Below are 12,678 nucleotides of genomic sequence, written 5' to 3' on the forward strand. Positions count from 1 at the left end.
TGTTTGTTGTGTGATTGATGAGGACGTGGGTAGGGGTCAGGAAAAGCATAATGGAGGGGAGCTGGTAAAAATTAAAGATTCAGCTTAACACATCCCTCCCCAACACACACACACACACACTTCTATGAATAATTACACACTCTCTTGATGACTGAATGGAATTAATTGCTTCTAGTTTCTCTAAGAATTTTTGGCTGCAGAAATGCCAAGTGTGTGTGTGTGTGTGTGTGTGTGTGTGTGTGTGTGCGTGTGTGCCCGTGTGGGGTTTCGGAGAAAAGATGCCCTTAACACATCCATCCCTACTGTCGAGGTGATCCCGATCTAGAGATCTCTAATGGCAATCTGAACCCCTAATGTCACACCATCCTCATCTCTCTGTCTCCAGTGAATCACCAGAACAGAGAAAAAATAGTCTGTACAGTCTTAATCTTGAGGATGGATCGGGACACGTACCTATCTCTGTCCTTTATTCTCCCATGTCTCTCTTCCTCCATTGCATTTTCCTTTGCTTCTTTCCATCCCCACACTGGTGATTGTGTGTGTGTGTGTGTGTGTGTGTGTGTGTGTGTGTGTATGCACTCCCTCACCTCCACCTTCTTTTGATTGAAACTTGAAAATGCTCTGCTCAAAGTGTTTTTTCCGGAGAGCCTAAGTAATGAAAGGTAAGGTGGGGGACAGAGGGAGACATGAGACAAAGGGGACAGCAAAGAGTATGAGGTGGAGTGAAGGAGAGATAGGGGACATGCTAAGAAGAGTAGGAGGATGGTGTGAAGAAGAGGAGGAGGGGGAGATTGGAGATGTAAGGAGGAGGAGGAGGAGGAGACTTTCCGGAACCATGCACCATGAGGCGCTGGACAAGGTGGGGGAAACATTTAATTTACAGTACACACACACACACACACACACACACACACACACACACACACACACTATAAACCTTTACCAATCCCCAGAGGGTAATTCAGGTGACTGCAGCAAACGCAATGATACAGAGACAACACATGAAGTAATTAAAATAACTTTCTTGCTTTGTCCCACATCCTATTTATTGTCTCTCTTGTTTCACTACGAGCAGTGTGAAACCAATTAAGGGGGTGTATACTTTCCCCCCATCTTCACCCTATTTACAACAACAAACGTAATTGTCAAAATAGACATAATGCTCATTCCTCTCCAAATACAGTACCTCTTCTCCAGAGCTCTTTTTACTTCATTCTAAAAATGAAGACGAGAATGAAAACCCAGTGCTGAATCCAAGTGTGTCCTCACTGATGTTTGCCTTCAAAACCCTGAACCTGTCTCTGCTCTTTAGCTCCCAAACCCCTGAACCTGTTCTTTAGCTCCCAACTCCAAAAGAATAATGAAGACACAAAGGCAGACGGATCCATCATAGCTATAGGCTGGTCTATTTCGGCACATTAAAACCTGAAGGTTGACAGCTGAGCAGCTCCGTTGAGAAGTTGAGGGAAATCAGTCTCCAAACTTTACCTGCGCCAGACACTGTTCAAGTATGTTTCTTTCTGCTTTGTGAGGCATCTCATAAGTGTGTCTAATGGTTAGGCCAATTACCTTCTGAACTTTTTTCTTGAATGAGCAGAATCCCCTTGACGGCAAACTAGGGTTAGGGTTATGTGTTTTTGTCTCCAATGCTGTTGGCCTTGGTATTGTAATCCAATACGATAGTGGAGGAGTTTTGAAGGGGCATGTTGTATGGAGAATAGGTGATTCAGTGAGAAGTACCTTCAGAGAAGTGCGTTCTTATTCACACACGAGGCAGACTCAAAGTGCTTCACATAGAAACATTGTCATACAATAAAATAAATATTAGAATAAAATAGATAAGTAAAAGAAAACAAAGGCAAAGTTTAAAAAATGCATTGTAAATTAATAAAATAAAATAGATTTTAAAAATAGATAGCGTGCAATGTATTTAAGATTTAGCAGAAAGCTAAAGCAAAAGTCTTCAGTCTTGTTTTTTCTTAGTGTTCATCAAGAATCTGTGATTCACACCTATTATACAACTGCAGAGGTCTGTGGTCCAGTAATGCTGAATAGTTCTATCAGTTCTAGACTCTGATGACACTCTATGAGAGCTATTAGATAACTTGATGGCCCACAGCAGCACTAATTACAGGCAGGTCAACTTAAACACAATGCAATGGATTTGATAACTTTGCAAAGCTCCTGGCCTTGAGTGATGCAACCTGATGAGCCAGCAAAATTAGCTAATAGACAGATTTCCAAGTCCCTCTGAAAAGTTGATGGTTTCATGTCAATGTTTCAAAATAAACCTAAATCAGACCAAACAACCTTTCATTACGTTCATAACTCATATATGAGTAGCGTAAAAAAAATAAGACATGGTGATCAATGTAATTTGACACATTTTATGAATTTGTTTTGTATTATATTAACTCGTAATATGAAATCTTTAGCCCCTTTCAAACATACACTGTATACAATCTCTTCTGCACCTCTAACTCTAGATGGCGCCATTTATCCCTAAATGTTATTTCTTGTAATCTGGTTGTGCACCTGGTTTGTATTTGGTTGATCACATCTTGTAGTAAGCATGAGAATATACAAATGTGAATGATATATTAATTTGGTCTAAGATAAGTTCTCTGTTGTCAGAATATACATATGAAATAGACAAAGCTCTGAAATATATATTGGTGCACTACAAGTGGCCTCATTTGGCCCAATCAAACTATCAGCAAATCTAAACGTAGGTGTCCAGAGCTGTCAAACTGTTTTGGTAGCCCATTGTTTGGCAGAGTTATGATGCTTCATAACTTCATTTAAGTGATTTGTGACATTAGATCAGTAGCTCAGTTACGGCTCCACTGACATCGCTCATTCTACAAGACGAGAACTCTCCAACAGTGGACATGGTACAATAAATAAAAAACACTCCCATCGCAGTGGTATGACAGGCTTCGATTTGAAGACCACTGACAATCTAAATTGGATAAATCATATGCTGAATAAATAATTGAATGTGAATAAGGTGTGAACAATATCGAATTATTTTACATTACAATACATTACAAACACTTTTGTCCAAAGCAACTTACAATAGATGTAATCAACCATGAAGATACAACCCAAAAGGGCAAGAATCATGCAAGCACATACAATTTTACAAATAAGTAAACTGTTTAAAGGAAGATGTGTAGGGTTCCAGCTCTTCACTTAATCTTTATAATAGTGACCATAAAGTAAAAATGAATCATAAAAGCATAAAATTATCTTAATCCCATTGGAATTTTATATTTAAAGTTATTTTGGTCTGGAAACGTAAATGTATGTTGTTTGCCTTTAAACGTTAGCATATTGTTTTTAGAAGGAGCAGGGACCCCCTCCTAGGTCGTGTTGGTGGTGCACCAGGCTGGGTGATAATCAGATTACATTACTTTGAATAGTCCTGTACAGGCAGTGGTTAGTCATTGTTTTTCTCTTTACAATATTTTTGTTATGTTCTCTCTTTTTGTCTGCAAGGCGCTTAACCTTGTAATTATCAGCCATTCAGTGTGTTCTGCACTCGACTGGTTCTCCGAGGGGGGTCATTGTGCTGTGTAATGCCTGTCGACTGCTCATGCATCCAGCCAATGTCCAGGTCTGAGCCCAGAGTAGCGCTGTGTGGTAATACGACATACAGTCAGGGCTGATGCAGGAGTTCATCAAGAGGGACATCTTTGAAGATGTGTACAGGCAATGATTGCTTTCCTTCTGTCCAACACTGCCACCATCCACCACCAATGGGAAATGCTTAAATGAACTGTATTGAACTGTTGGCTAATCGAACATTAGTTAAATTAAGTGAGAACAGGACTGGCATAATTTCAGCTTTTCCTCACCCAGGTTCTTGTCATGACAATGGGTATTCATTCGTATTTGTCAATGTTACTGTAACATTACATACTGACACCAATGCTTGTTAGGGGTGTGTGTCATTCATTTCATGATTACTTTGAACCTAGTACATTTGCATTTTGGTTTAACCCTATTTTGTGGAGTAGTTCAAGCTAAGACTGAAATAAGTTTTCCGTGTTGTAAATGATCATTATTTTTGGTATTATTGTATCCAATTTGTGGTAGGTATCCAAAGGTATGCATCTGCATTTGCATGCACTTGTTCATGTAAATATTATTTTTCTTTTTATACTTTGTGTTAATTTGTTCAATTTTCCTGAACTTTATTTATTACAATCAGTTTGTTATTTTAATTTCTGAAGTTAATGAAAATTATTGAAACCTCTAATTTTGCTTTTGTTAAATGTGGCTAATTTAAATGTATTATTAAAAGTAGACACTGAGATTTACATTTGACTGGAGAACAGTCAATAATAATTTTTATTTACTACATTTGTTAAATCTTAGCAGCCTGTATGTATTTGTTTTCAAACAACAAAGGCAGTGAAGTCATCAAAATAATAGCACCATTAAACCTTGTTCTACCAACCATCATCCTAATGTTGTTTCTATTAAAGCCAAACATCATTTAGGCTCATTTGTGGGGTCATGTACACCATAATCATGTTTGCGAACCCTGGGGGGCTATGAGCCACAGCAACAGAGCTGAACACGTAACATCAGGGTCAAATACCAATATGCTGTTAGCTGATTCTGATATTCAATCTCCTTCCAATATTCACACTTGGCAAAAAAAACATTTGCATATCATTTAAAAGTGCAAGGACTGCATTCTAAAGGGAAACGCTTGAGGAACAATGGGAGGTCATTCATGTATAATGTACATAAGATCTACAATCTGTCCCAGTGATGCTAAAGCCAATGGTGGATATACCCTCACTCTCTACTCACCTTATCTCAGCTCACTTATGCAACCGCAGCACAGTAGAATTCATGTCAGAATTGATTAAATTCTGAATTTCCCCTGCTCATGCAACGGTGGTAGATATCCCTACATAGTTTATAGTTTAGCCCTTCATATTCATCAATTATTACAAATATGAGATACTGATCAAAGCATATGATTAAAATACACTAAACATATTACTATTGACATTATTCCTGTTTAGGACATCAGTAGGCTACTAAAAGAACAGGGGAAGTACTTGTGGCTTGTTATGTGTTCATCTCAACCGTGCCACCATCTTTCAACACATGTAATGTGGACTGAAATGTACAACATAGGACTTCCTGGAGCACACTGTTGTTGATCATTGAGACTCCTTATTCAAATGTCTTATGAGGCAGAGAGATCCAGCCTTTGTTTGGACAAATTAGAAGGACACCACCGATTTATCCTTCACAGTCTTCTGCCAGTAACAAACATCTGACCGGAGCAATGGCGACAAGAAAGCAAATAGCATTGTCCAAATCAATACAATACATATAGGAAACTCAGCTTTTCCCTTTTTATAGCATGGCTTGAGAATTTAAACTTATTCTGAGGCTTTGGCCAAACGCCAAAGTCAATGGGAGTTTATAATGATATGATGACTCTTCTTGTATGCCCTCTAACCTCATCTACTCTCTGTTGTGCCTCAACACAATACAAAAAATGGCCCATGTAACATCAGTATCGAAAGAGGGTTGTTAAAGTATGGAATGATTATTATGGCTCTACCATATGTATGTGAAGTTACTGTTGAAATGATCAACAAAAGCTTGATACAATTTAACCATCAACAAGCATTTCTCATGCATCCCATGACAACTGATTGGCGCCTCTAACCCTAACCCTATTTGGGGCTCCTCCAGACCCGGGTGGGGGTGTTAAAAATCAGGTTTATTGCAAAGGTTTGATAATTAACATGACAAGGGTGTTGCCATCCAGAAGATCCTGTGAGTGAGTCGGCTGGTTTAACCTCTGGGTTAGGGTTAGGGTTAGCTAACCCTAACCCTAACCCTAACCCTACACTGATTACTCAATGTGCACGAGGTGTGCAGCCTCCCCCAGTCCCAGAGGCCCATCAGACTGGGCCAGGCTGATTAAACCAGCCATCTACGTTTTTGGGAGCTCTGTCAGCATTGTTGTGCTTTAATTATTTATCATTCAATTTGGTACAGCTGCAGCTTGGAATTTATTTAGTAGATTCAGAAGCATAAATAAAACTAGCTGATTATCTGACTAATTTAGAATTGCATTTAGGCAGAAATAAATTAGCGAATCTTCTATATTATCCAAAGTGTCATCTATCAATAGAGCCAACGGTTGCGCAGCTAGCCCTTATATTCGTGGAGCTATTCATTGATTTTGTGTATGACATTATAGGCGAGATAGAAAAATAAATCACTTGGGTGGAAGCTGTTAAAGGTCGTTGCTTTTTCCTATAGAGAACTAAACCGGATGGGAACTTAATAGAGAAGATGGTCGAGTTACTTCTTCAGCCTCTACGTCTGTGATGCAAAGATCCAATCAATACATGAAAGGCTCTGAGAAGATTCTCCTCCAGAAGATCTGTTGAAGCAGATGTATAATTATGGAACATTTCTAGTGGATATCATTGTGGTAGTGGTGATATCCTCAGAGGTCAACGCCATCCAAGGCCTCTGTTTCCAACCGCATCTCCCTCTCCATTGAGTCGAAGCTCACAATGGTTAATTTGCCTCAGTGCCGGACCATGTAGCTAAGTCCCAGTATCGCCCTTTCAGCGTTCAGTTTCGTCTTTTGTACTTTGTGTGGTGTGTGTGTGTGTCTGTGTGAGTCCCTGTGAAAGGGCGCTTGATGAAATCAGTATGAAAGCCAAAGAGTTCCAGGTTCACTGCTTACTGTTCACCGCACTTTTGAGTTATTAACAGGCATTGCTGGCCACCGCTCAGAGGAGAAGGAAATGTATATTGAACGAGGACTTGCAGCGGAAAAGGAAATCTGAACTCCGAACAAAGACCATGCACAATCAGGCGAGAGAGAGAGAGAGCAGGAAATGAGCAGCAGACTGTGGCTATGGGGGGCGTAGGCGAGGGGGGGGGGGGGGGGGGTTCTTGACAAGGAGAACTGTTGCTGAAGTTGGCCGTGGTCAGGTTCTCATTGTTGGATCTGCATCTTTCACAAGACATTCTTTCTGGCCAGAAAGAATGGAGATCATCTCTATTCGTATGTATCATAAGTCAACCCAGTCTCACACCAAAATGTAGTATGACTATGTTGGTCCACAGTGAAAAACGTAGTTTTAATACAATTTTTGGCCTATTCTTTTCTATAGGTCTTGCCAGAAAATTGTAAGAATACAAAAGATTATATCGTTGCTTGGTTGATATGGACGCTAATATTGCTGAAACCAAACATGGCTGACATTTATTTGAGCATCAGTGGAAAATGCAATAGTGAACAATTGGCATTACAATTATTTGGGGGATTTCAGGGACTATAATGGAAGGCTATTTTCTGTCAATTTTTCAAACATGTGGACTCTCTCTCTCTCTCTCTCTCTCTCTCTCTCTCTCGTTTAGTCCAGCACGAAAATAGTCTGAGAAACACTCCCATTCAAAATTTGTGGGTTTACATTTTGTTCTGTGTAACACGAAAAAAGTCTGACAATCGTGCTCTGGGACACGATTCAAGAGATTGTTTGTGCGCATGAGCACGAATCGTGTGATACCGGGTTGGCTTGTTTACGACCTATGGCCATTATTTCATTTTCTGCAACACATATCCTGTATTTAATGGTTGAACACACTATTCTGAACAACCCCGAACATATTGATTATAGGTTCCTCTGATAGGAGCGGGATGCGAGTTCTATGTAATGGTTCATTTACACAAACTCGGATGAGGATTTATCAATTTAATAGAGCACTTCAGTCATTTACTAATGTTGGGAAAATATCGTCTGTCCAATTACTCGAGCAGATAAACTGAGACGGAGAGGAGATCAAATTTGTCGGCACAGGGCCTCGGATTTATTTGGTGAAGTAGCAAAGGTTACACTGAGTCCTAAAGCATAGGAGATCGATCGAGCGAGAATGTCCCTAACAGCGCTGAGGTCGTCTGGAGCTTCACCTCCGTGGAGGCGCCGCTTCAGATGAGCATGATGGTTCTCTGTGTGTGTTTTATGTGTTCAGAGCTGGCGTGGGGGTTACCCGGGTCCAGCTCCCTGTTCAGCTCCCTAACCTTGAGAAGGGCGGGAGGCGCCCCGGGCTGTGGTTAGGCTGTGTTAATTACTGTGATCTAACGGTGGGATTTCTGACCGTATTCTCTTGACCTTACGGGCCATGACATAAAAGTTGAAAGGCATACTACGTTCTGGGTTGATTTGACCTTTCGGGCCTTGACATGAGAAAAGTTAAAAAGGCATACCATAGATGTGATGTGTTTGTTTTTGCCCATCACTAATTTAAATCAATGTAACATCTGAGCTGCCGCACATCGTTTTGTTTTTACCGTAAACTAGGTTCCGCTGGCTAGCAAATAGATGCACAATATACTAAGGTGTGCCAGACAGAAGAGCTAATGACCCCTCATATGTGAGAGGTTATTATCCATGCTGGGTGTGAATGGACTATTTCTGTTGTTGAGTGCAGTGATCATGACAAGCTGCATATTAATAGGAATAAGGAATAGTGTTTAATTTCTAAAGGTGGAAAGTAAAATCTACCAGAATCATCTCAATTATCAACCACATTATTGTTAAGTGTGGATATATACGATAAATGGGGGGCGGGGGGATTCTGAACAAAAATGTTGCAAAAATCTCTCCACATGTTTGAAAAACAAGTTATGCAATAAAATATGTAATTGTTATTTCTTCAACAGGCTAACTGGCTACAATAACATGAAATAACTGAATGAAGTTTATGACAAAAAAAAGGCACATTTCTAACTAGTACTGTTATCAAAATGCATTATAACACCAAAACAATGTTATTATTGCATTTTTCCAAAAACAATTAAACATTAACTTTATTTAGTCAACATTTTACACAAAATTGTATTTGTTTAGTTAGTTAAAAGCAAAAACCTTAAGTTCATCTAAGTTAATGAACTTGTATTACATTAACGCATATATATTGAATTGCTTTAGTAACAAACACGTTTTTTTCATGGTGGGGGGGGGGGGGGGGGAAACGGAGATGTGAACATTTAAAAAAACATCTCACACTCACTAGCTCACTCACTCACTCCCCCTCACACTCACTCTCACTTTCTCGCTCACTCTCACTCTCGAGCTATGAAGGCCTGGTTTGCACTTTGAAGTGCATTTCCACACCATACGAGAAACTTTGGTATTTGAAATTATGTTGGCCACTGCACTCGAGCAGTTTCTGGATTACTTTTACGGAAGTACGGAAATCATAATTTTTGACTACCATCCCACCTTATCCTCCTGCTCCTTAGGTGCGCTTAGTGCCAACATCCATCCCTTTGTAAAAAACCTTGGTGTCATTTTTAACAAAGATTTTAAATTCAATAAGCAAATAAGCTCTGTCGTAAAAACAAGCTTCTTCCAACTGAGAACTATCGCTAAGGTCAAGCCCTACCTCCCCCCCAAACAGCTGGAGATGGTCATCCACGCTTTAATTTCCTCAAGAATCGACTACTGCAATTCACTATACATCGGTATCGACCAGGCGTCACTTAGGCGCTTGCAACTAGTGCAGAACGCAGCTGCCCGTCTTCTCACTGGCACTAAAAAACGAGACCACATCACCCCAGTTCTGGCCACAATCCATTGGCTCCCTGTTAAATTTATAGTAGATTTTAAGGTGCTTTTATTTGTTTTTAAATCACTCCATGGCCTGTCACCCTCCTACCCATAGACATATATACATAGACGCCGCATTGACTGCTGCCGCCCACTAGAGCGACGTGCCTACAGGGCGGCCATCTTGGAACAGGACCATTCGCTCCTACAGTGCATTACGTCTATGGAGAAATGATGCGTCTACACAATAAAAATTATCATAAATCGCTCATTTGTCAAGCTATTTTCACGGGGTGTGTTTGTCAAACATCAGACCAGATAGACAGACAGACAGACAGACATAAATAGAACAAAAATAACCCAAAAAACGTTCAGGTGTGTTCAGGTCTTTATTGCTTGAAGGCTATTACATTTGAGTATCTTATCCTTTGTCTTCGTCTTCTTCTTCTTATTATTATTATTGTTGTTATTATTATTATTATTATTATTATTATCATCATTATTTTATATTAAATTATTACTGTTATTTTTTATTATTGTTATGCCAATCATTATATTATTATTATTATTGAAGACATAGGATCTGCTGTCTACCCTTTGTGAAAAGCAGACCGTCAGAACAGCTTGCAGGAGCTTACAGGACTCATCACGTTCTGTTCCATTTTTTTGAGTGGCTCCCCTGAGGATGCAGACTTTGTTGCATACTGCAGGACACAGAGGAAAACTTTGTTCCTCGTGGCTTTCCTAAACTCCCACCACCCTCTGATCAGTTTTATCATCTCTATGAATAAAGTGATTTGATTGATTCCAAATATTCAAACTAAACAGGCAGTTTGAATTATCAGAGGGTTAAGTAGTAAAACTTGAAAATATTCAAGGAAAGAACAAGAACATTACAGTAACACACCCCTCCAAACAAACTATTTATATGAGTATTTACAACCTGTCATGAATTGGAGCTAAAACCCCTGAAAGAGAACTGTTTTGCACAGTTTCTTTCTTGTGCTGCCACTCTGGTATTCGAGTGATGTAAGTTTTGCAATGTGGTGCAGCCTAATTTTGAGGAACACAGACACCACTAGTTTCAGTAGGTCAGAATGGTGGTTGTCAATGCCAAATTGTGTGTCTTCAGTGTGTTCCCCGAGCAAAAATACATCATCCGTACCAATCTCCTCACGGACCACATGCATGACCACTGACACCTTGGGAGCTTGCTCTGAGTGGACCACCTGGCGAATCACCCGCTCTGCTGCTCTCACTACTTTGACTGTGCCCTCTGAGGGAATCATGAGCCCGCCATTATTTTTGAGCACAAGTAGGTGGTAGCTCTCATCATGTGAAGAGGGTACGGCATCTGCCACCAGGCTGGCACGGCACACATGGCAAGAGAGCCTTTTTAGAACCTGCCGAACAACGAACCCTGCAATGTAGACTAGAGCATTGTCTACAAGCCCACCAAAGCACGTGGGCAGGTAGCTGTGGTCACACACAAGGGCTGCAAAGTTAACGAACGGGGGAGGGAGTTCTTCTGCAGTTTCAGCGGACGACATCTCGATAGCAGACAGTGACACTGTGTCATCCTGTGCTGCCACGTTGCCTAGCCCACTTGGTGAGACACCACACCGGACCATCAGACGCCGGAAGATGCCCTGGAACTGGCCGGCAGAGGGATTGTTGTTCCACCCCCCTAAAGGAAAAAAACAACAAAAACGAACAATTTGTCCTGTTCTGTCAGAGTCATCTGGCTGGAAGTGCTCACTGCAGAGCAAGGACCTCTCAGTTGCCACAAAACCTTCCCGTTTCACTGCCAGTTCCCATTGTCGCTTTAAATTACTGTCTTTGGGAAACCTTAAAAATATGAGAAAAGTAGCGAGAGATGGAGAATTGTCTACAACAAAAAATAATTCCATGTAATCCCTTCCCATTAACTAGTCTGCCACCACTGTCCTCCCATTAAGCTGGCCAGCTCTCCCTGCCTTTCCTCCCACCAGAAGCTGCCTTCATCAGTTCTTGTTAACATTTCCATGTATCCAACATTCTGTGTTATAAACTGTTTTCTTGTCTGTAACAACATCTATTGCCCGTCCTCGGTGAGGGATCCCTCCTCTGTTGCTTGATTTTTCCCTGTTAAAAGGGTTTATCATGGAGTTTTTCCTCAGTGGATGTGAGGGTCTAAGGGCAGAGGATGTTGTTATGATGCCATGTAAAGCCCTTTCAGACAAACTGTTTGTAAAGACGGGCTATACAAATAAAATTGCCTTGCACAATAGAGCTAATGATGATCAATATACTGTATATTAGCTATATTAGACCGATCGCTGCAGTCTGTTGTTTTTTTCTGTGTAACGGGGAGTTGCTAGGGACGCCGCTTCTTAAACGTTTTTTTTTTTTTACAGAGATAGTTTATAGATTCATAACACCGCATTTAGACCAACATTTTTGTCTCAGATTAGTTATTTCACCAGTATGTGTAATACGCGGGATGATGTAGAGAGAACTGGTTAACCAAAGTCCTTCTCTGATAGAACCTGCATTCGAAGCTGAAAGGTTCCGTCCTGTCAGGGTTTATTTCACTGTATAACAACCTGCAGTACTCACACTATGTTATACCTTACTTAGCCTACATCTTACCTGTGAAAAGTGATCCCACGAGATCTGGTTTGTATGTTCCGCTCATTACAGCATCCATAGGCGGCACAATAGTCCGGCATCTTTTGACAGCAGCTCGTCTGCTGATAACATTAAGTAGGTTAAAATTCGTATTTTGGGTAGAAAAACCAGCATTTTAAAAATATCCAACCACGCTGTATCATAGCTACTTGTATGACGTTTTTAACGAACCAAACCGTTTGAAAATCGGTCAAAAAGTCAGAGAATAATTCTATTTTGAGATTGAGGAGTACCTGTTTCCCTCGTAGATGTTCATGTGCCGCTGCCTCTGTTGGTCCTGTTCCAAGATGGCCGCCCTGTCGGCACGTCGCTCTACAGTCGATGCGGCGTCTATGTATATATGTCTATGCTCCTACCTATGTCCCACCTAGAGCATTACGGTCTGCTGACAAGG

General features: G+C 40.6%; 1 protein-coding gene across 1 annotated transcript; it reads right to left on the minus strand.

The window, feature by feature from the left end:
• Positions 1-10,573: 10,573 nt before the first annotated feature.
• Positions 10,574-11,296, minus strand: LOC311362098 (uncharacterized protein; the record flags this gene model as incomplete). The annotated part of the gene is made up of 1 exon (XM_084481907.1): positions 10,574-11,296. Exon 1 carries the CDS (start codon positions 11,243-11,245, stop codon positions 10,574-10,576), a length of 672 nt encoding a protein of 223 aa, XP_084338033.1. The 5' UTR covers positions 11,246-11,296.
• Positions 11,297-12,678: the final 1,382 nt, after the last annotated feature.

The sequence above is a fragment of the Micromesistius poutassou genome, assembly GCF_964030765.1.
Source record: "Micromesistius poutassou genome assembly, chromosome: 17".
NCBI classification, from domain to species: Eukaryota; Metazoa; Chordata; class Actinopteri; order Gadiformes; family Gadidae; genus Micromesistius; species Micromesistius poutassou.